Here is a 24,695-nt window from a genome sequence, read left to right on the forward strand (position 1 = left end):
CTAATAACCTCTGGACAAGCAGTGAGGCAGGTATTGAAAGATTTCAAAGAGGCTGTTCACTGATTACATTTTTGTGTGTGTGGGGTTTACATGTCCTTTAACTTGAAAAGATTGCTGTTTAAGGAATTAATTTAAGAAATTGATTCCATACCTTTTTCATTCATGTAACTCTACAAAAGTGAGAAAAAAAATTCCAGTTAATAATGGAGAAACAACAAGCATTTTTTATGTGAACCTGTATTAGATACAATAAGAGGCGCTGTTACATACTGTTGTAAGCCTGTTGTAAGCCTTAGGAGGTTTATCTATGCACCGTTTTGGTTCTCATCCCTTATACTAGGGATGGATGTATAGGAAAATTATTATCCCATATATTATATATATTTTAACAATAACAATGTTTCTAATGGTTCTAGGACTAGGATAATCTAGTCTTTATGAAATATTTCTGGTTTAAACTACTGCAGAGGGAGGACCAGGGAGTTCTGAAACCATCACTGAAGGTGTCTGTCCCACTAGGTATTCAGTACGCTACTGAAGCATAGATGAGACCACCTGGAATTTCTCGTCATTTTGCAAATTATTTTGCGAAATGGGACAGATTCGCTCATCCCTAATGAGCATGACTCTATGGAGATGTGAGTTTCAGCATGGATTTGTGCCTGACATTACAGTCTCCAGACTGCACACGGACGGATTCCATGTGGCTGCATGGGGCGGGGTATGGTGTGTCTGAGCACCGAAATCCACTCTGTATGGCTGCCCCTGGGCAGGCACGGTAGTTCTGGGTGCTGGCATATCTGAAATCTGATTGGAGTGTAGAGACTGATTCTCAGCCTGCGTTTATCTGCACACTGAGAATCAGGCCCGAGTGGCTTAAGCCTAAGTCTATCTTTTCTAAACAAGCTAAAAGTCAGTTACCCGTTGTTTAAAGTCATCACTGTAATTGAGCTGCCTTGGGTCTATCGGTTCTTTCACATCTTCCTGAATAAAATTATCTGTAAGGCAGAAAAAAAAGAAAATGTTAGTCTTTGGCAGTATAAGTAAGAGAAGTAAGAGTAAGTAAGAGTCTGATTATAAAGGAGTTTAGTGCCTCAGTACTGTTGATTTGAAACACTTGGAGGCACGTTCATCAAAGTACGATTGTTTCCGAATACAAAAAAATCGTATTTTTTCTAAGTTTTCGTACTGTGCATATATTTTGCGACTTTTTCGTTAATTTCAGATTCATTCAAGCTTCGGTATCATGACTTTCCTTGGGCCAGGTTGGATACGAAAATTTTGTGACTTTTGGATCGCCAATACGATATTATTGTGACTATTGAGATTTTTCGTGACATTTGTGATCATCACAAATTATCGTAACTTATCCGAATTTTACCCATTTTGGGATTCGAACTCGTACTTGATGAATCTGCCCCATTGGGTTGAAAATATAGTTATGCGGACAGTTTAGTTGAAGTTTAAAAAAGAAGGACGATGATGATGTTGTTACCTTTTTCATCCAGGAAACCCTACAAAAGTGAATAAAAACTTCCATTAGGTAATTAAGCAAAAGAAGAGCAGCTAATTTCCTGTAAGCATTCCTAGTAATAGTAAAGAAACAGTTACTGTGCACTCCAGTATTACACTGTTGTGGGGAACTCTAGTGAGGTTGACTTGTGTGCTATTACTGTTCTTGGTTTCCAGAGATTGGTGTGTAGGAAAAATCTTCACCAAAACAACATAAACTTAAATGATAATTTGCTAATAGTTGGCCAGTCTGTAGTCTGGTCCTTATTAGACATTTCTGGGGGTAAACCCTTGCAGTGGTAGGGGCAGAAACCACTGGGATAGACAATTTATATCAGTGGCTGTCAGACTTTTTTGTTTAAGCTGGCTTAAGTCCAAGCTTTGGTCAGGGCTCCCCTTAGCTCATGAAATGAGTACATATATTGAAGTATCAGTCATTCGGCATAAGTCAAAGAATATCTAGGACAGCAAATATCAACCACAAATCTCCCTTTAATCTGGGCTTTTGGGTATATCTAGAAAATGGCCATTCTCCCCAGTTCTCACCCTAACATGCCTTCAGGCTGAGCCCCCTCAATTCTGCTCCATCATCCCCCCCAGAGGGTCAAGTCCCATAGTTACATAGTTACATAGTTACATAGGGTTGAAAAAAGACCAGTGTCCATCAAGTTCAACCCATCCAAGTAAACCCAGCACACTTAACCCACACCTACCAATCTATACACTCACAAACATACACTATATATACAACCACTAGTACTAACTGTAGATATTAGTATCACAATAGCCTTGGATATTCTGCTTGTTCAAGAACTCATCCAGGCCCCTCTTATAGGCATTAACAGAATCTGCCATTACCACATCACTAGGAAGGGCATTCCCCAACCTCACTGCCCTCACCGTGAAAAACCACCTACGCTGCTTCAAATGGAAGCTCCTTTCCTCTAATCTAAAGGGGTGACCTCTGGTGCGTTGATTGTTTTTATGGGAAAAAAGAACATCCCCCAACTGCCTATAATCCCCTCTAATGTACATAGTTTGGGAACCACTGACTTAGATGATGATTTAGGAACTTCCTACTTGCCCAGTCTTCTACTGAGTTGAGACCACCTGGAACCTTGTATGTAACTGTTAAATGTACACTGTTTTTCTGATGCTAGTAAACATTGACCTGACAAGTTATTTATCTCTATCCTCTATATGTAAACACCTTATTCACTATTGTTTTAGATTTTTTGGTAGCTTGTTGCACCATCTTATTGTCCTTTAATATCATAATTAGAGTGCGGTAGATCTTTTTTTCTTTAAATTATATGGCCACACCCTCGTGCACATGCATATTATAGTAAAATGTGTAGTGGTGAAACAGCTTTCCCTTTTTCTATGGTATTCTACTTAGCTGCCAAGAACTTGTGCCATTGAATGGTTTTACATTTTAAAAAATAGCTGCAACTTACCCTTTGAATATCTTCCGGATTCAACAAACAGCACACTGATCTGGCTGTATACATCCTCTTTTGCTGGTCTCCTTAAAATACAATCATTATTTAAATAAATGTATAAAGATTTGCACTAAATAAATAAAGAGTAAGGAAGTTGGCAGACATTGTGATTTTGACTTACTAGAAAGTGGCATTAGAACACCACTAATTGACCAGTATAATTCACAAGCTTGACCAACCTACACTAATGATGGATGGCAGGTCTGGGGTGGGGCAAAATAAGCCCTGGCATTTAAGTCAATGGCATCTTACAGCAGCCCCCCTGGCATTTGCCAGAACCCACAGATTGCCAGTCTGGGCCTGGTGGTAATGTTTGTGTAATGTGTAATGGTGTAATGTTTATAACAGGTAATGTAGAGTTTGTTTATATACCTGTTGTCTTGGGTGTACCAACATTTTTGGAATTTTGCATATCTCCCAATTGTCCTATTTTTAGCTTACAGACCACTGTCCCATATTGCTGTTTAAATGTCCAACCTGCTCATTTGCCTTTTTTTAGATATCTTACTGACTTGTCTGGGGTTAATAAAGTGATCTATGGCCATTATACTGGCACATCTAGGGTTAATATGCTGGGGTTTTTTTTGTAGTAATTATACTGGCACATCTAGGGTTAATATGCTGATTATTTTTTTTTGCAGTAATTATACTGGCACATCTAGGGTTAATATGCTGATTTTTTTTTTTTTTTGTAGTAATTATACTGGCACATCTAGGGTTAATATACCCCTTATATTTTTTTTAGTAATGGCTTGTCTAGGGTCAATTTGCCTGTCACATTTTATTTAGTGATTATACTGCCTCTTCTGGGGTTAATATGCTAATTATCCATTTTCTGTAGTAATTATAGTGCAGGTGGCAAGTTTTTGCCATTCTGCCAGGTAACGCCTTTAATCTATCAATTCTTCTTGTCACCAAACACTAATGTATTAAAAACTTAAAATTTCCAAAAAGAGGATTACTTAAACAGTACAATCACATTCTATTCATTGCAAGTCGAAATGGTCCAAAAATCCACTTGAATTTCTCTAGGACAATTCCCACAGACTTCTAACTGAACTTAGCAAATTTTAGATGCTGATTTTTTTCTATTAAAGTCTTTTTTTAACATTCAGTTTCAGAAACCCTAATTCAAATTTGTGAGTTTTAGTGCAAAAAAATATGAATGTAAAACTGCAAATTCCAATGTTAATAAATTGCCACATAAACTACAATAGTGCAACATTTTTACTACTTCTTTCCCCCCAGGGCTAGTGTGGCCTTCTTAAATGATAAGGCTAATGCCACACGAAGCGTATGGCGCATATTTTCAGCAAGCCGCAAAACGCTTTCCAAGAATACGCTCCATGCTCTTAAAAATCCCCCTACCTGTGCCTGCCCCCGAATGAACTGAATACACTTGGCACATGTAGCCGATATCCACCTAAAAACGTGAGAAAATGCAAAGTCTAGTGTTTTTATGTGGATATCGGCTACATGTGCCAAGTGTATTCAGTTCATTTGGGGGCAGGAACAGGTAGGAGCGTATTTTCAGCAATCGTTTTTCGGCTTGCCAAAAAAATGCACCATATGCTACGTGTGGCATAAGCCTAAAGGATCTCTTAGTAATTCAAAGCCCTGATACTCCCCCAAATCAACAAAAATTTTGTTGCATGTCTTATTCCACCACAGATACATGTCAGACCAATGCCATTATATAATAGTTGGTTAAAATGGGCCCTGTATGGCAACATCCTGGGGGTGGGGCAAGGAAGCTTAGTTCTAAACAATTTGACCCTCTGTACTGTGGGTCACATACTTTAATAAACAATCTTTGCTTTCAGCCATAAGCTGACTTTATAACCAACGAGGGCCGTGTATCAAATGATTATTCAACATACCCAAACTGCTCTTATATTTTTCCAGATCCTGCAGTAATGTTTCCGTTAACTTTCGCTTGCTGATATCGGAAAGGAAATTAGTTGCTAATATGTCCCACAGATCAGGAGGAAAGAGATTTGGTATTTCCACTGTGTGGTTTGATATTATCTAAGGATTAGAATGACAATTATGACATATTATTGCACTGAATATATAGAAGTGATTAAGAAAAGGTCAAATAGTCCCTCTTGGTAAAACTTTGTATTTTATCCACTGGTTAATTTTTTTTCAAAACGATGAAAACTTTTTTCATCATTTTAAAACGTTTCCGGACACTTTAAACCTTTTCATGCTTTTTTTGCAGAATCAAAGACATTTTTATCAATTTGGCCTATTTATATAAACAATACCCCCCCCCCATTTTGTTGTTCTCTGAAGATGTTTTCTAACTTTAAGGGTTGAAACCATTTAATCCTATTTGCATCCAACAAATACTGTAAATTGAAAAGTTGGGGAAAGTTGTGCAAAATGTATTTAATTTTTGGAAACATGCTTTGCAAATACTGTATAATATTTTTTTCACTTATAAAAGCATATGAAAAGAAAGGAAGAATGGTTTTCCAACATTTGATGCATCTGGTCCATAATTATTTTATTACTATATACCTTATTTCTATACAAATTATAATGTTAAGCCATTCTGTAAATGTTCTGGTGTACCTCTTTCACAAACTGGGCTGTGCTGAGATGTGCCAGTTCTTCAAACGGTCGTCTGCCATAAAGAATAGTTGAATAAAATGTTGCAGATGTCATCCACATATCTGAATACTGGGAAAATTGTTTATATTTAAGTGTCTCAGGTGCACTGAAGTAAACAGCTACTGATTCTGTAGTTTCACCTTATGGGAGAAAAAGACAAATTACAATCTCTCTATCTCCTTCCTCCCTCCCTCCCTCCCTCCATCCCCTCCTTCCTCCCTCCCTTCCTTCCTTCCATCCTCCCTCCCTCCTTTCTATCCTTCCTTCCTCCCTTCCTTCCTTCCTCCCTTCCATCCTCCCTTCCATCCTCCCTCCCTCCCTTCCATCCTCCCTCCCTCCCTCCCTCCCTTCCTACATTTTTTGAATTTGAGCAATGTGGGGAAGTTAGCATGGAGGAGGTGATGTAGATAATTAATTCTGTCTCTATGCATGTGATATTTACCAGGCGACTACCACAGCATTAAAGAAAATGGTAATTTTTGTTTTTTTTGTTGAACTTTTTATTTTTGCCCAGAACTGTGCTGTTTCTTTATTTAACTTTGTGCACAGATTGCATACACAGGCAATCTTTTAAAATATATCATATAATTTCTAACAATTTTTCTATACTTTTTAATGACTAGAAGATACAGAATCCGGCTCTTTTTGTCTTTCTAATGTGTATATAATTCTTAAACATACTGTATGTCTGTAGCTGCTTTATAAATGTACTCATGAGCATGTGATCATACCATCAATGTAGGGGAAACTGTCAGATGACTCATATCCTTCTGAAATATCAACAGAGTTTTCATTGTCAACAAATGTTGCATGCTGAAAATTAGCAAGTCTAATTTGAATTGATCCGTCCATCCTATGAAAAACTTCAAAGCTGGCAGGAGTAATGTCACAGAGGATAACAGATTTGCTATGACAGTGATGGATTGCTCTGGTAATGTCAATGAGGATATCGGCCACTTTTGACAATGTGAGGCGGTTTTCATTCTTGTGCAGAAAGTCTAATAAAGGCTCACCATGCTCAATGACATAAAATGGAGGTATTCCATTTGAATTCAGTTGACGTAGTCCTGCAATATATTCACTTTCTTGGCATGTTTCTAGGACACTTGACATTTTGTTAAAGCTTACATATTTATCATCTGTTGTGTTAGTTTGGAGAATATCGTTTAATGATCTTTGTTTACTCATGTATAATAAGGAACTTCCCTCTCTGGTCTCAGCCTCAAATATTAAGGCATTCTGTGTTGTCTGTACTTGTTCTTTAATGGTAAGGTCAGGGTAGTCTTCCGAAAGTTTCTCTCGAAAGCATCTCTCAGCAAGGTCTTCATCAACTCGGATACATGTACTACCCAACTGGCGAAGGTCAATCATATTCCAATCTCCACTGAAAACCAATGAGGCTATCAGCTCCCTGACTTTACTTAAGGGATGATACACAAGTTTTGGCAAGAAATGTTTCATAATTTCCATTAGTTTGTCATCTTTTTTGTTCTCCATTTTCCAAATATTCAATAGAAAATTCAAATACACATTTAAAGATTCTGCAAGGAAAAAAGAAATGCACATTTTTAATAACAAAAAACTGTCTTGCATTAAAATAAATTCATTAATACAAACTAAATAATGTAAATAATAGGAGTATCATTTACAGTATTTTGAGTTTTAATTTATATACAGGTATGGGACTTATTATCCAGAATGCTCGGGACCTGGGGTTTTCCGGATAAGGGATCTTTCCGTAATTTGGATCTCCAAAACTTAAGTCTGCTAAAAATCATTTAAATATTGAATAACCCAATAGGCTTGTATTCCCTCCATTAAGTATTATTTATATCTTAGTTGGGATCAAGTACAAGGTACTGTTTTATTATTACAGAGAAAAAGGAAATCATTTTTAAAAATTAGAATTATTTGCTTATAATGGAGTTTATGGGAGATGGCCTTTCCGTAATTCGGAGCTCTCTGGATAATGGGTTTCCGGATAAGGGGTCCGATACTTGTACTAAGCACTTTACAGTGTATTTTCATTTTCTGTTTTAGCCCTTGATATTACTTTGTTTTTGGGTGGGTATATCTGGGGCAAAGTATTAAATGTTAAAATCAGGAATTTTGGAAGGTATGTAATAACTCTCATGAAACAACTATTCATGTGTGAATGTACATATAATGCATGAGCTTACAGACCATATTATTAGTACCTCTTGTTGTGAAGCTTTTCTGGATGTACTCAGTCATGCTTTCAATTAAGTCTACAATAATTCCTCTGTGCTTTTTACCAGCCAAGTTACACATTTCCTGGAAAATGTTTCTAGATTCCACAGAATTTTTCTTAAAAATCTAAAATAGATAATTACTTTTTTAATATATGATGTAGTTGCATCTTTTTTAACTATCAAACTTATCACATACCAATATGATTTTCTTATACAGGTAAAAAACTCAATATGCAAGAATAATCATTTTATCCAAAACGAAACCACACGTTCACTCCTTCTACATTACAGTTATAGGCTGAGGTTCCTGGTTTTCTGTTGTCATGTAATATTATATAGGAATGCCAATAACTATGTTACAGCAATTTGATGCCTTGTGGGCTCACTGAGAAGATCATACAGTTATTTAAAATGGGTAGTGAAAAAGATCATGGTAATCCAGGTAACAACTCAAGATTGCTTGCACTCAAGTGCTTACTGAGAAGGGGCAATATGAGTGGGGTGATGGTGCCCAACCTGCATGTCCCTCCTGCTCTGCTGGAGTCATTACCAGCCTCATGACATGGGGGTTAATTGATTTCTCTACCTTGAATGGGGACGAATATTATTCCTTAAATAGCACTGTTTATTTTTCAGATCTTGCCTACACTTTAGCAAAGATATTCTTTAGAGCAGTGCTGTCCAACTTCTGTTGTACCGAGGGCCGGAATTTTTCCGACCTACGTGGTGGAGGGCCGATAATGGAAGCCAGTTTTGACCACTCCCCTTTTTGAAACCGCACCCACTTGAAACCACACCCATGTTATCACATGACCATACCCATATTAATTGTTGTAGTACAGCAAAAACCTGCCATACTCTGCCTGCCCTACCCTGCCTGTGTGTGCCATACTCTGCCTTCCCTACCCTGCCTGTGTGTGCCATACTCTGCCTTCCCTACCCTGCCTGTGTGCCATACTTTCACTGTGTGTGCCATTCTTGGCTGGTTTGTGCCATACTTGGCCTGTGTGTGCCATACTCTGCCTGCCCTACCCTGCCTGTGTGTGCCATACTCTGCCTTCCCTACCCTGCCTGCGTGTGCCATACTTTCACTGTGTTTGCCATTCTTGGCTGGTTTGTGCCATACTTGGCCTGTGTGTGCCATACTCTGCCTGTGCCATACTCTTTCTGTGTGTGCCATACTCTGCCTTCCCTACCCTGCCTCTGTGTGCCATACTCTGCTTGCCCTATGATGCCTGTGTGTATGGCACACACAGGCAGCCTACAGTGACACAATGCTGGCACTGCTCCTACAGTCTGCACAATAACTATATATTAAAAAACTTTTTAATTGCAGTACCACCTCAGTATATGTTCTTTTTGTAGTGTGCAGGGATTATTTGTGGGTTTCTACTGCTCCTGAGGTGTGAACAGGGGAACAATGGGGGTGATTACAGCCTGAGCCTGAGGTGTGAACACTGCAGGGGGTGAACAATACAGAGATTAAAAGGTGTGAACAACACAGGGGATTACATATTTAAACAATACAGCCTGATTACAGCCTGAATCTGAGGTGAGAACCATGCAGGGGGGCAGTTAATCTCAGTACTGATACCATTTAAAGCTTACACAAGAGTAAGCCATCAAAGCAGCCAGGCAGGTGGGGGGGCCACACAGAGGGGGGTCAAGGGCCGCATGCGGCCCGCGGGCCGCCAGTTGGACAGCACTGCTTTAGAGTATTCTGTTTTCAAGCTATGTAGTCTAAACACAGTAGTATATGTTCATGATGTCATCCTGTCTTTTTCTCAGAAAGTTCTTGTTTTTTGTAACAAATTTATCTGGGCATGTCAAATTCATATATTACATAATAAAATATACTCTCATTTGTGTACAATTGCTTGGGGCTGCCTTAATTACTCTTTTGTTCATGTTGTAATCATATTCATCTGTGGAATAAATTGTACTATATATACAGATTTCAGTTACCTTGTTAGTAATGATCCCATAGAAAATATATTTTAGATCCCAAGGCAGATGTTGTATACTTTTCATGATTTGGTTGGCATCGTTAGTAAGGTCCCTGGTAAATGAAGCTTGTTGATCCATCAGAGAAAGACAAGCGTCCAGCTGTTTTACACTTAGTTCATTTTCATCTGATTGGTTTGGCCAATTCTTTTTTATTCTAGCATGCAATGCAACAGTAAGTTTATGGTATATTTTCTGGCACATTTCGTCAAATGCATTCTGACTGTTTTTAAACTTTTTCAATGTCAAAGTCTTCACATACACTTTCAGGCTTGGATCTTTACACTTGTATCTTTTCAGAAATATTGCTGCAGAGATCCAAAAATACAGTTTGTGGAAGTTGCTGTACATGTCAGTGTGATAAGCGTGTTCATTCTCAATAAGGTATTTGGCTTCCTTCTCAAATTTTCTTGTATCATAATTTTGATAAAATGCTGTTATATCCTTTTGAATGACTTTAGTTAAAGTTTTTGCTGCACAATTTCTAATCTTTTTGTCCTTGTGCTTACAGAGATTCAGAAGGTCATTTGGTGATGTTTGGTCTGTGATATTGTGTAGATGGACTTCCAATTCTGTTATTTGAAAGAAGCCCACAGAAAAATGATATTGATGAACAATAATTCACCAACATTCATATTTACTTCAGGTTTCTAAAAGAACATAGGATTTATTTACGATTGCCCCAAAAGTAATAAGGGGTGCAATATTGCACTGCTAAAGACTTATACAGTTGTTCCTGGGTCCAAAATTAAGCATCCAGCTCAAGGTGCTGAGCAGCATCGTTAGAAGCAAGGGCAGTGGCATAAGTAGAGTTTGTGGGGCCCCGCCTACAAGTAACATTCGATACCCCTGCCATTTATACTAGTCAATGGCAATGAGAATATTAAAGTGATATTGACACTAAAAAAATTCTCCTCCCTCCCCTCCCCTTCGTCACACTCCCTTTCAATCACAACCTTGTTCTCTTGCCTCCTCCCTCCCTCCCCCTGTCTCACTCCCCCCTCCAGTAATGTGTGGCATCACTTCCGGGTACACGCAGCAGTGTACGTCCCCCTCAGATCCCAGCAGCAGTGGGGGCCCTTCAGGACTCGGGGCCCCCTGCACTGCGGGGGCGTTATTTACACCACTGAGCAAGGGAGTACTTTGCCAGCCAGGGCATCTTGCAGCCCCTGATCCTCACTATGTCTTAATAATGGTTACACACCAGACAGGCACTTTACACTACCAGGCCACATTTTTTTTGGTTGTAACACGAAGCAGTCTGTAAGAAATGGTATGTTCCCTTAAGAAAGAAACTTATATTAAATTTTTGGATGTTAAGTCTTGCCTGGGAAACCAGACTGTGTAGATAATATGCTTATTCATAAAACTCATAACAGTTGTAAATGGAAATGACTTGATTTAAAAATACCATATACTTACATACGTGTCATTACATATACATTTAATATAACGCATTTAATTAAATATGTTTATGCACCTTCAGATGTAGCTCTTCCAGTCTGTCGTCCTGGCTGAGCTGTAACAGTTGAAATATACAACATTTTAGTTTTCAGAAGCCTTTTAAACATTTTACAAACACAAACATTAAATAAAGATAAACTTGAAGAATTAGTATTAAATATGCAATAAATGCATACTGTATCTTATACTGTTTCATCCAGGGTGCGATCCCTATCACCCATCTTTACCTTCTTAATCATTACTCACCCCTATTCCCAAGTCATGGAACTGAGAGTCTGTGACTGCTATACAATTCCAGCGCCATTATGGGTTACAATAACGCAGCATTTGGCGCAATTGTGTCCAATACATAAAAAAACCCACAACTGCACAATCACTGGGTTGTTAATCAGGCATACGTTGCAACTAAAATTATTATAGTGGGGCGTCAGCTAGAACAGCTAGAAACAGCTTTGTGTGTTTCTTTCACTTTTATGAATTACAGATACAAGAGGAGTCTCTGGTGACAATCAACCCTATAAGCACTATTTTAGTCATCTTGCAGTTATATAACAAAGTAAAATGACCCTGTAGTTTTTGCTTGTCATTACAACAAATCAAAGATTATATGACTGGATATAGTGCTGTCAATGTGCTTGGAGTTTTAAGTACTTTGATTTAAGTATTTGTAAATGTATTTTTGCATTTTGATAGAAGGAAATCATACTAAGTACACAAGTAGTTATTAGTACGCACTAGATTAACCTTCTACTGTGATTATTAAATTCTTACAACACCATTTTTGCTTTTCAGGGGCCTTAACAACTTTCCATTTAGAGATACATAGAAGTATTTGTTCTAGAGCTAGTCCAGCAGCTCTGCACTCTAATATGTTTGTGTTTGTTTTTCTGGGAGTACAACCTTTTTACTGCTCTCTGTTTGAAAAAGCCTCCTTAGTGTGACAATGATGTGCCAGTTGTGATGATGTAAACCTAGGATCTGGTTTTATCGGAAAAGTAGTGATGTGGGGATATATTTGGGAACTTTTACAGGTTAGGTCTACTAGCCTTCATACATCAGAAGGCATGATTATCATTTGTGACTGGCTAAAGGTTGCGCTTGGAAGAAAATCATTTTCTGGGCCCTTCTGCTCTGCTTTTATGAACATAAGCGCTAGTGACCCCCTTCCAGCCAGTATTTTAAATTGTATTATACATAGATGGATTCTAAAGGCCAGATAAAAAAAAATCAAAAACTTCGGACTTTTTGCTTATAGGTCAATGTTTGGCTGAAAGTTTTGCTGGTGGTTGTTTATTCTGGTCATTTGCACATTACTCCAATCCTCTCTCTCCCCAGAGACATGGGAGATGAGTCCCAGCTAGCATTTTATGAGTAAGGTAAGCAGGTACAAGTAGACCCAAACTGGGAAGTGTTTCCTTGAATATATCTTGAGAAGAGACAGATTTCTCTTTGTATATGATAGAGAACAACATCATCCTCATTTCTTGACAAACCCTTATTAGTAAACAAATTAACATTTAATACACTGCCTAAAGTGCCTAAAAACAAAATCAAGCTTTAGATAAAGCTGAATCAGAACAAATCAAACCTTTAAAAATGATAATTACATTTATGGCCTTCAGGATGAATAGAAAATCCATGTGCCTCTGCTTCTGTGGGATGCCTGGTATGATCTGTACAAAACGTTAGAAGGGCAGAAAGTATAGAAAACATATTATTTTATAAAATAAGCCTTGATTTGTTTCTTTTCAGATATAGGTAAATTTCAGTTCACCCTTAGATTCTGATTGTATGTAAGTATTAAAGAGAATCTCCATCCAAATAATAATAAGAAAACAAAATTCTGAGGAATTCTAAGCAACTTACACAATACAGTTGCATTCAGGCTAGTACTAAGTGTTATGGAGGAAGAAAGCCCCTGCCCCAGGTCTGGGATTCACAGAATGTACAAGGCATTGTAAGAAAATGGAGCCTTGACTGGAGAAGAGCTGATTCAGGAGTAGCAGAGAAGGGGCAGACATAATTGGGGGTATTTCGAGCTGCTCTAAATGGAATGACTTCTCTCTGCATCTCCTGCAGGATTTTTGTGTCTGCCAAGTCTAAATCCTGCAATAATCCTTACTGGCATGAGTCAGAATCTCTGAATACTGTGGTCTAAATGGCCAAAATTTCAGTCTTGCGTTGTCTTGGCCTGCCTTCAGTCTTGCTTTGGCTTGGCCTGCCTTAGTATCAAAGGACTTCCAGGTAAGCAAGGTCAGACTGGCCCACTGGGCTACTGGGAAGAACCATGGTAGGCCTTCTCCCTGTTGGGCCCTACCACCTGTCTGCACCCCCACCCCACCAGCCACTTCTGCTCCATGTCTTACATGCTGTGAAAAAATAAAGAAGGAGCATTCCTAGGCATTCCAGCATCTTTATGGTGGTGGTTACTGGGGATGGAGGGTGGGCCCCAGGTACCCCACTCAGACTCTGTTGGTAGGCCCAGACCTAGATACACCATCCAACAGTCCCTTTCACATTTACATGAAAAGTCAGCATAATATCAGTGCCCTGCAGTCAGCATAATATCAGTGCCCTGCAGTCAGCATAATATCAGTGCCCTGCAGTCAGTATCTGATAATTGTGCACCCCAATGTTAGGTTTTCTTGTCAGCAATAGGATTCCTAGTTCAACACTGGACTTAACTTCCTTTAATCTTTTAGCACCCATGATGCCAGACACACAGCTTGGCAAGAGTTGATGGGAAGCCCAGAAATGTAGAATTTACAGTACTGCCATTCTGATAATTCAAAACTACATTGATCATTTAGTACATCTGTTTTGAACACAGATTAACAAATAATAATAATTGTTAAATTAAAACATTACATACATTTCTGTGAATTTCTGGTTGCTCACATTTTGTAAAAATTGGAATATGTAATAAGAATTTAATGTATTTAAATAGAACATATTTAACATAACACAACCTACCATTTCTGCGGCTTTCTGACCAGCTAAATGTCGTGGTTTCTAAAACGCAACAAAATAAATGATTAATATTTAGTACATTTTCTGTAGCAATTTTAACAATCTTTTCAGTCAGTTTGAATTGTTAAGCACCTGACTCTGCAAATACAGAATGGGGAATTGGTGGCACTGGGTTTAGCCAAGCATAAGATACCTAGCAATACTGCTCGATCACCATAGGATAGAGTACACATACAGGTAAGGGGCTGTTGCCTGAAACATTGTACAGAGGCCGCAAACAAATGTTGCTGTAAAGTGATTGCACTAAGTTCCATTATTCTGGCTACATTTATATTAAATTTTCTCCTAATTTTAGTAGTTAAAAATAAAAACTATATTCAGTCGCGTAACTACATCTTACTGGGCCAACGGCAAATTCAATTTAAGGCTTCAATAAGTTCTGCTGTTTCTGCCAACATATATTGAAAACGCTAATTAATTAGGGTCTTATTGGACCCCTACACTGCAGGGTCCCCCAGCAGCCGCAGGGTCTGTTTCCTCTGTAGTTACACCCCTGACTATATTCCCTAAAGTTATATTCCTAATTTTAGCCTGGTTTAACAAGAATATCTTTGGACTGTTTGACCACCTGAGCAGATGAAAAGGGCAAGAAAGTGAAAAATGGTACAGGATCTGTTATCCAGGAAGCCCTCATCTAGAAAGCTCTGAATTACAGGAAGGCCATCTCCCTTAGACTCCATTATATTCAAATGATTTATATTTTTGAAAGTTATTTTTATTTTCTCTATAATAATAAAATCCCAAATAAGATATTACTAATCCTTATTAGAAGCAAAATAGTCCTATTGGGTTTATTTAATGTTAAAATTGTTTTTTAGTAGACAACGTATGTTGAACAAAAGTATAAAATGACCCCTTATCCGAAAAAGCCCAGGTTAAAGCGATTTGGATAACAGGTCCCATACCTGTAGAAGAAGCGGTAGCTACCTTCACTTCATTGTTTAGAAGTGAAACAACTATTTAAAGTTGTAGTTCACCTCTAAGTTAACTCTTTATATGTTATAGGATAGCCAGTTCTTAACAACTTTTCCATTTGTATTCATTTTTTATTTCTTATAATTTTTAAATTATTTGCTTTCTTCTCCTGCCATTTTCCAGCTTTCAAATGGGGTCACTGATGCCATCAACCAAAAAACTATTGCTCTGTGAGGCTACAGTTTCATGATATGATACTAAGGGGAGCATTTACTGACATTGGGTTTTTTTTTATTCATGAATTGGGTTTTTTGCTCTCAAACTTGATTTTTCTCTGTAAAAATTTAACACAAATAATAAAGAACACAATGGTTTCTATGGAGGCAACCAATCAAATTTTTACTTTTTTTGTTCACCTACCTTCAGCTGGCTAAATAAATCTAATCACTTATTGGTCACTAAGTGTTATTGACCAGGAACACATTTGCAAATGAATACACCCTAAATTAAAGTAATAAATGGAAGACTATAGGAATTGTTTACTTTCCCCAGGGTGCAAATGGTAGCAAGTGGTAGAGCACTAAGGAGCACAAGAGTCTGCTATATGGCAGGCCCTATGGACAGGGCTCCTGTTGTGACCTGTGCCCTTTGCTACCCTTTAATTACACAGCTGAATAACGCGCAAGTAAGGGGATAATAGGGGGTGGCAGGTAGCATAAAGGTGTCCTCCCTTCACCCCCTGCTCACCAATGCAGCAATGAATAATACAGTCAATGTTGAATTCTTGGTAGTAGTCTGCTCTATTTTGGAGTACAGAGACCCAGCGGCAATGCAGAAACAACAGAAAGTAGTGAGCAAAGTGTACAAAAATGGTGATTGTCTGTTTTTTCCTTTTTTGCCTTCTTTTCTATAAATGCCCTCTTTTATTGCCAGAATAAAGTGCCAGGACACAATTACAATCAATATCCTACTGGCTAATACTGTGTTGGGGCATTATTTATAATGAATAGGAGGCAGACTACTGTATACTTGTAAGCCAGTTGTGGTACTACATATAGTATATTTATAAATACACATTTACTGGAAGTGAAAACATACCTGAATTACTGCAAATATCAAACTGTCTCTTGGTAGGTGGGATCCGCTGTTTGTTTATATCAATTGTGTTGCTTATTCTTTCCACTAGGAGACTGTCACTTGACTTTAGAGAGAAACACATTCTTGAATCGAACATAGAAGAGATATTTGTGGCATCAAATAAAATAAACACAATTCTTGGTAGTAGGTCTGGTCTTAAAAGGAAGTTCCGAAATGCTGCAAATTTTCTGTCTTTGTAGACCGGTACAATGGTTGTAGGGATTTTGACCATGGGTTCACTCAAGGCCTCAAAGAGTAGTTGGCCTCCAATCAAATCTCTGCAGCCATGAAAACAGTTATATCCTTGGATTTCAAGTGGTTTGATAACATCATTAGTGAGAAATTCATCTATTTCCTCATGCCTCCTATTACGAGGTTCTGGCGCAGATAATACATAGAAATCATAGCACACCCAATCGTGGGATATCATATCACCTGAAAAACACATAATGTCATTATAAAATTCCCAAACATACTATACATAGTACATAGTTACATAGGGTTGAACAAAGACCAGAGTCCATCAAGTTCAACCCTTCCACGTGAACCCAGCACACACAAACCCATACTGACCTATCTATCCACTCACATACAGACCCATACTGACCTATCTATCCACTCACATACAGACCCATACTGACCTATCTATACACTCACATACAGACCCATACTGACCTATCTATACACTCACATACAGACCCTACTGACCTATCTATCCACTCCCATACAGACCCACACTAACCTATCTATAAACTCACATACAGACCCATACTGACCTATCTATCCACTCACATACAGACCCATACTGACCTATCTATACACTCACATACAGACCCATACTGACCTATCTATCCACTCACATACAGACCCATACTGATCTATCTATACACTCACATACAGACCCATACTGACCTATCTATACACTCACATACAGACCCATACTGACCTATCTATCCACTCGCATACAGACCCATACTGACCTATCTATACACTCACATACAGACCCATACTGACCTATCTATCCACTCACATACAGACCCATACTGACCTATCTATCCACTCACATACAGACCCATACTGACCTATCTATACACTCACATACAGACTCATACTGACCTATCTATACACTCACATACAGACCCATACTGACCTATCTATCCACTCACATACAGACCCATACTGACCTATCTATCCACTCACATACAGACCCATACTGACCTATCTATACACTCACATACAGACCCATACTGACCTATCTATCCACTCACATACAGACCCACACTGACCTATCTATACACTCACATACAGACCCATACTGACCTATCTATACACTCACATACAGACCCATACTGACCTATCTATCCACTCGCATACAGACCCATACTGACCTATCTATACACTCACATACAGACCCATACTGACCTATCTATACACTCACATACAGACCCATACTGACCTATCTATCCACTCACATACAGACCCACACTGACCTATCTATACACTCACATACAGACCCATACTGACCTATCTATACACTCACATACAGACCCATACTGACCTATCTATCCACTCACATACAGACCCATACTGAGCTATCTATACACTCACATACAGACCCATACTGACCTATCTATACACTCACATACAGACCCATACTGACCTATCTATACACTTTTGATTTGGCAGCATTGATTCTCTAGGCTATACACCCTGCATCCCACTAGACAGAAAATTATAGATTTGATTCTTGCGAAATCCTTATAAGCCCTATAGGATATATTTGTACTTACCAAAATTTTCTTTCCCACATCTCTCACATCTCCTTGAGACACTGTTGCAAATATCATCATAAATCCTCTCCGCCCTATAGTAAAATATAAATTCTTGAAATTAATTGAATAAACTAACTAAAATGATCAGTATTATGTAGTATATTTTTTATTTTCAGTTTTGAACTTGACCCCACTTTTGGAAAAATGGGCAAGAAATACACTCAGGCCTTACCAGAATTGCAGTGGGCCTCACAGTTTGCAAATGTAGGACTAGACCATGGTCAGGACTCACTCATGTGAATTTGCTCTGAGAGCACTAGGAAGGTCAGGGCAGCTAACTGATCAGTCAGAATCTGTAACAATTATGGGAGTGGGGTTTATGGCCTGTGTTTTCCGAGCAAGAGATGCCCCAGTGTACTATATCTCCAACAAGAGATTCTGCTACTGCAATTAAGGAGCACTCAAATTTTGGTAATTCCCTCAGGAAATAAGAATTTATTCTTCTTTATCTACCTACTGGTGTATTTCCCAACATTGTTTTATCGCTGGTAAGACTATTAGGGTAAGGGAACACTGGGTGCGTTGTGCCTGCAGGAAATTGCTTCTCTCACAGACAGGGCCGCCATCAGGGGGGCACAGGGGGTACAGTCGTCCCAGGCCCGGACAATTTTAACCTTAAAAGGGGGCCCGGCTGTGCTACAGTTTTCTTAATAGCTCGGGCCCCCTTTAATCAATTCCAGGCCCCCTGTCATTGGTGGTCAGCGGGTGATCCTATTGGTTGCGCCCCGTGCATACATGCATGTCAGTACACACGGGGCGCAACCTTATAAAAGGGCCTGGTGTCTTTCGGCACTCAGAAGCGCCGAGGCGTCGTCAAGGAACTACCTCGCCGGAGGACCGAGAAGTTGCCGCTGAAGATGCCAAGACGTGAGGGACTGTGCTGTTCTGTTCCGTGCTGTGCTGGCTACCAATGTACTAGGGGGGGACACTGCTGGCTACCAATGTACTAGGGGGGGACACTGCTGGCTACCAATGTACTAGGGGGGGACACTGCTGGCTACCAATGTACTAGGGGGGGACACTGCTGGCTACCAATGTACTGGGGGGGCCCTGCTGGCTACCAATGTACTAGGGGGGGCCTGCTGGCTACCAATGTACTGGGGGGCACTGCTGACTACCAATGTACTGGGGGGGGCACTGCTGGCTACCAATGTACTAGGGGGGGCACTGCTGGCTACCAATGTACTGGGGGGCACTGCTGACTACCAATGTACTGGGGGGGGCACTGCTGGCTACCATGTATTAGGGGGGGGGCCCTGCTGGCTGTGAGTCCTTTGTACTGGTGGGAGGGGGGCCCAGAAAATTTTTTTGTGAGGGGCCCCGTGATTTCTGATGGCGGCCCTGCTCACAGACAATAAAGCACCTGAAAATACCTTGCAGTCAAAACTAGAAGTGCAGAGAATGTACGCAGCCAGAGAGATACTTGTAGTTGAATTCACATATAACTTTAAAGCCTTTGGAAATGTACAATAACTATATTACTAATATTTTTTATTTTGCGCAGTATATTTTACCCAGTTTAATTTTTACACTGAACTGTTCCTTTAAGGTGAATGGACCACATCATAAATTTCTGTTTAGGATTGGTTTTTTATGAGGGTTGGTGGCTACCAAAGTCATTAAATGACTGGGGGGTACTGGGAGTCTGGAAACCTTTTCCCTATAATGTTGATTAAGCAGTGCCTCTTGGTGTTGTCTTGCCTTGCTCTGCTGGGAGTAAAGAGCCTGTGAGTGAGCGCTTCTATGCAGAAATTCTGCACAGGGAAAGGATGCTGCAAGTAGTGATGAGCGAATCTGGCCCGTTTCATTTCACTGAAAAATTTGTGAAACTGCAAAAGAATTTGCAAAACGCCAAACCACACATTTTTTAGATGCAACCACAAATTTTCGTGGCTAAATTTTGCTGACATTTTGCAAAACAATTTGCGAAATGCGGAAATATGCTGCAAATGCATGTGAAAAAATTTGCTCATGACTAGCTGCAAGCTTGAAGGTGAATTTTCAAAATGCTATGACAACTGCTACATTGACCATAGATTTGATTTTAGTTGTTTGAAGCAGAAAGTCACATCTAACCTTTTTGGATTTAGCATATTGTGTTCTGGAATCAGCTTAGTTTTCCATCTGTTAGAACAGTGATCCCCAACCAGTGGCTCGTGAGCAACATGTTGCTTACCAACCTCTTGAGGCTCCCAGTGGCATCAAAGCAGGAGCTTATTTTTGAATTTCTGGTAAGGAGGCAAGTTTTGGTTTCATAAAACCCAAGTTTAATGCCAAACAGCCTTCTGTAGCCAATTATAGCTCTTATTGCCACCTCCAAGAACTATTTTCATGCCTGTGTTGCTCCCCAACACTTTTTCCATTTAAATGTGGCTCACGGGTATAAAAGAGATCCCTGTCTTAGTGCTGATTTTGTTGTAGCTAAGGTGACACACATTTGTGTGCAATATTTTTATTTTTGGGTCATTCATTCCAGGGCATTACTCTGTTTAGAAAACCCCTGACATTCATATTTAGGATGGGTATCATAGGACATACACTAAAAAGCGGAAGATTTGAACAGATTTTCAGAAATTCAAAAAAATGCACAGCTTTGTGGTTTGGCAGTAGAGAGATATATTTACCCATTTAGAATTAATCAGAATGTGTGCTTTCCAAAACGTTATGGTTTCCTGGGGTCAATTTACTGTTAGTGACATTTTAGTCTTGTTTGCAATCTAAATTATTCTAATTGCTGTGTACTTTAAAAATTCAGTAGTGTGCTTTTTTTTTTTTAAATACTAATACTAAAAACTCTTTATGTTTGATATTGGTGTGCTCAGGAGAGAAGGGACTTTCCAAATCAGCTTTCAAATTCATACAATAAAATATGTTTGGTATCTTGTCACATTTATGTGATCTTGAAGCAGCAGTTCCATGCAGTATTTACTTGTGAGAGATGCAGGTGGGTTTTCATCTTGGAATCTGAATTGCAGACTCTAAAGAGGGGAAATAGGGGATGGAAGGATCGGGTACAGAGGGTGGCTGTTAATGGTACATCCTTCTTGGAGTAAGGTTCTCAGTGGGGTCCCTCAGGGTTCTGTACTGGGTCCACTTCTGTTTAACTTGTTCATAAATGACTTAGGGGAGGGTATTATAAGTAATGTATCAGTGTTTGCAGATGACACAAAACTCGTCAATTCTATCCAGGATGTGGCAGCAGGAAACTGGCAATCTGGGCGGCTAAGTGGCAGATTAGATTTAATGGGATGTAAAATATTCAAGCCACTTATACCCGTAATGGGACTACACTAGGCCAATCCATTATGAAGAAGGATTTGGAGTCCTTTTAGATAAAGTAAAAAAAAAGTTAAAAGGAAACAAAAAACCTTGGCCCTAAATGCAGATACAGTGCAAAACTTGGCTGGCGCCGAGGCAATGAAAACTGCATTGACCTTTGTGTGTTCATAAAATGTGAGCAGAGGAATAATATTGTGATAATGTAACTGTAGGCCCACTGTGAATTATTTGCATGCAGAAATACAGGGCAGTATGTGGCAACTTGGCTGCACGAATAATAGATATTATTTGCCAACCAACCTGCAAGAATCCTTTGGATTAGGGGTTAAAAGTGTGACTGCAGGCATATTGGGGATGATGTGTAAATACACCTCTTGGATACTGGGAATTATATGATGCTAAAAAGCAGGAATACTGAAAACTGAGTGAGAAATGTAACTTGGGAGAATGTGAATGTAACTGGAGAAATAGTGGGATTTATATGTCAGTGTAACTGCAGCAGTACTGGGGATTATGTGCAAATGTACCTGTATACATTTTTAAGTTCAGCTTCTCCACATTTAGACTAAGGATTTCCTGTACTTTACAATCGAGTTTTCAAGTAATAAAAAGCGAGGTCAGAATCTGACTCATTGTGTATATTATCTTGATTACAGGAATTAACAGTATCGATCAGGTACAGTAACAGTCCAAACAAAACTGTATGTTCCACACAGTCACAGAAATACAGATGGAGCACATTTTATCTAGACATTTGGCTTAGGTGGGTCATAACAACCCTCCATGTCACTTCCTGGTGTGCCATTGTGCTCTGTGTAAGCCTTGTGATGTAAAACAAGATGTATTCTATTTGTAACAGAAATTCAACTTATCTCCAATTGACTCACTTACATAACTTAGCCATACATTCTATTGTATCCTACGGGGAACTCAGGAACTGAATAATAATAAGCTTAAGTCTATTTTTACTATGTTCATAAAAAGTTAATGCTCATGATGTCTTAAGTTATTAGTAAACAATCCTACTTACATTTATGTAGATAGAATTTCACTCTGTATCGAAGATCTATTCTGTGTTTTCTACATCACTCATGGAGTCTGCTGAGCTTGAGTGGTATTTTACTTCCTTACTGAGATGTCCAATGCCATATGTATATCTAAGCAGAAAAAACAGAAAATCAATACCTAAATCTGTATTGGCTTTTTACATTGCTGGTTTTTGTAAACTCTGTTTCCTAGGACTGAAGAAAGTAAAAGTCTCACTAAGCCTCATGATAGTTTCAGGGAAACTCGCAGTTTCACTATTGGTGATTTTTTTATTTGCACTAGCATTATCACCAAGACTGATGACTGACACGTCCAAATATCCTGCATTAAGATCAACACATCCGATGTCCCTATGTCGCCTGCCTGTTTGATCTGACTGAGAATCCCAAGACTGAAGAAAACAAGATTTAAATAATTTATATAGCATGTGTAAAGTTTATTTTGCTAACTAACATGATGAAAAGGAATTATTTCTTAGGGTGACAGGTTCACTTTAAAATGTATAAGCAAATGGTTTATTTAACACAAGAGTGCTTTTGGAGGGCAAAATAAAAAAAATGCCACTTTGAAGAACTTTCTCAAATCTATACTGGATCAACAGACACTGCTCAGTACACCAAATACCATCTATGACTGCACCACCAATTGACTGGGTGGGAAAGAGCACTGGTGTCATGATGCAGAAACTTTCTAGAATCCAGAAGCAGGACAGGGAAGAGAACACCCAACAGAGCAGCTCAAAAGCCATCCCATGCAACCTCGATGTGATCTGATTGTTTGGAGAACTAAACAATCAGATCAATCCAATATCAGCTACCTCCCGGTGGGCATATCTTGGAAAGATCTGCTCATTTGGCAGCCTTGCCACCTTTAGTCTTGCATCTCAACAGCTCTACATGTACAGCCAGAGGCAACAGGGGTTGCAGCAGATCTTGCTTTTTATTCTCAAGTCTGAATGTTTTGCTCTACTCTGCAGGTCTTGATAATATGGGAATGATCAGCAGGGATAATATAACTCTAAAGTTTTGGCGACACCCCAATAAACGCAATCTCTCCAAACTATGCCTCTTTTATTAGAAAGTCCTTTTTGCAGCATGTTAGCCCCCTGCTAGGACCAGGGCTATTACAGGACTTCTGCTTATCAACTCCCTGATCACAGCTCTCCCTAGGAGAGATCAATAGAAGCTCCCCTGGTCTATAACTGTGGGTATATAGGATGTAAGTGTATTCAGCCTATTCTTTATGTGTTTTTCGACATTGCTAGAATGTTCAGGATATGGCTTTGAAACTTAGATCAAAATATCCTTCTTATTTAACAGTAACATAATATAATATTCAGTGTAGAGGTGCTTTTCAGCTATGGTTGAAAATTGAAATGTTCAACCGTCTGTGCCAATTCAACAAATAAATGTCATTTTAACCATATGCAAAAAAAATTCTGGATAATTGATCCAGTACCTGTTAATGCAGAGTGCTTACTCGCCCACTATTTCTGCACTTTGTCAGAAGTTCACTACAATCTTTCTTTATCCCTGCCACTGGTAGATATAAGCTCCTGTTCAACCCCTTGTGCACTAACCCCCTAATTCTGGCAGGTTTTGGCAAATCAAAATGTATTGATTAGTGGTAGATGAAAATACCATGATGGAAATGTGAACAAAGTTTGATGAAATATCAGGCACTATGTAGTTGTGCATTAAAAAACTAAAACTATTACTCTACATAAACTTGACCGTGTTTAAAATAGGAAAGAACTATGAATATATCAACAGTGGAATGTTATCCGATTCTTCTATTATCTCTACATCTCACACCTCCACTTCTGCTTTACATGAACATTTTGCTCACTCATTTCATTTTACATTTCTTCATTTGAAATCAGAAGTATCAGTTGTTAATTACAGATCCCACAACAACTCTACACCCATATGGTACTTCTGTTAGATTATATAATATTTATCTTGCTAATATCAAAATGAGCATGGAGAGAACACCTTACCTTTACGTGGCTGTCTTTTGCTTACTGTATTCGAAGAGTAAGTTTGCAGTTTCTTAAACCAGCCTGTTGAGGTTCAAAGGTATTTATGTGCTTTCACTTTGATAATATATTTTTACTTCCTTCTCGCATGCTGTCCCAAGAA

The 24,695-nt window shown here is 38.9% G+C and overlaps 1 protein-coding gene across 1 annotated transcript in view; it reads right to left on the bottom strand.

The window, feature by feature from the left end:
• Nucleotides 1–24,695, bottom strand: part of LOC101731824 — a 35,908-nt gene extending 11,213 nt beyond the window's left edge. The window contains exons 1-16 of the mRNA XM_031906115.1: nt 24,554–24,695; nt 22,538–22,664; nt 18,187–18,260; nt 16,358–16,831; nt 14,288–14,326; nt 12,922–12,987; nt 11,331–11,369; nt 9,812–10,422; nt 7,832–7,970; nt 6,365–7,174; nt 5,595–5,773; nt 4,895–5,042; nt 2,970–3,040; nt 1,496–1,514; nt 922–998; nt 152–170 (exon numbers count right to left, since the gene is read on the bottom strand). Coding sequence (XP_031761975.1) covers nt 152–170; nt 922–998; nt 1,496–1,514; nt 2,970–3,040; nt 4,895–5,042; nt 5,595–5,773; nt 6,365–7,174; nt 7,832–7,970; nt 9,812–10,422; nt 11,331–11,369; nt 12,922–12,987; nt 14,288–14,326; nt 16,358–16,831; nt 18,187–18,260; nt 22,538–22,539 — 2,767 coding nt within the window. The 5' untranslated portion in view covers nt 22,540–22,664; nt 24,554–24,695. The remainder of the gene's footprint in view (nt 1–151; nt 171–921; nt 999–1,495; nt 1,515–2,969; nt 3,041–4,894; nt 5,043–5,594; nt 5,774–6,364; nt 7,175–7,831; nt 7,971–9,811; nt 10,423–11,330; nt 11,370–12,921; nt 12,988–14,287; nt 14,327–16,357; nt 16,832–18,186; nt 18,261–22,537; nt 22,665–24,553) is intronic.

This window comes from Xenopus tropicalis, chromosome 7 (genome assembly GCF_000004195.4).
Source record: "Xenopus tropicalis strain Nigerian chromosome 7, UCB_Xtro_10.0, whole genome shotgun sequence".
Lineage (NCBI taxonomy): Eukaryota > Metazoa > Chordata > Amphibia > Anura > Pipidae > Xenopus > Xenopus tropicalis.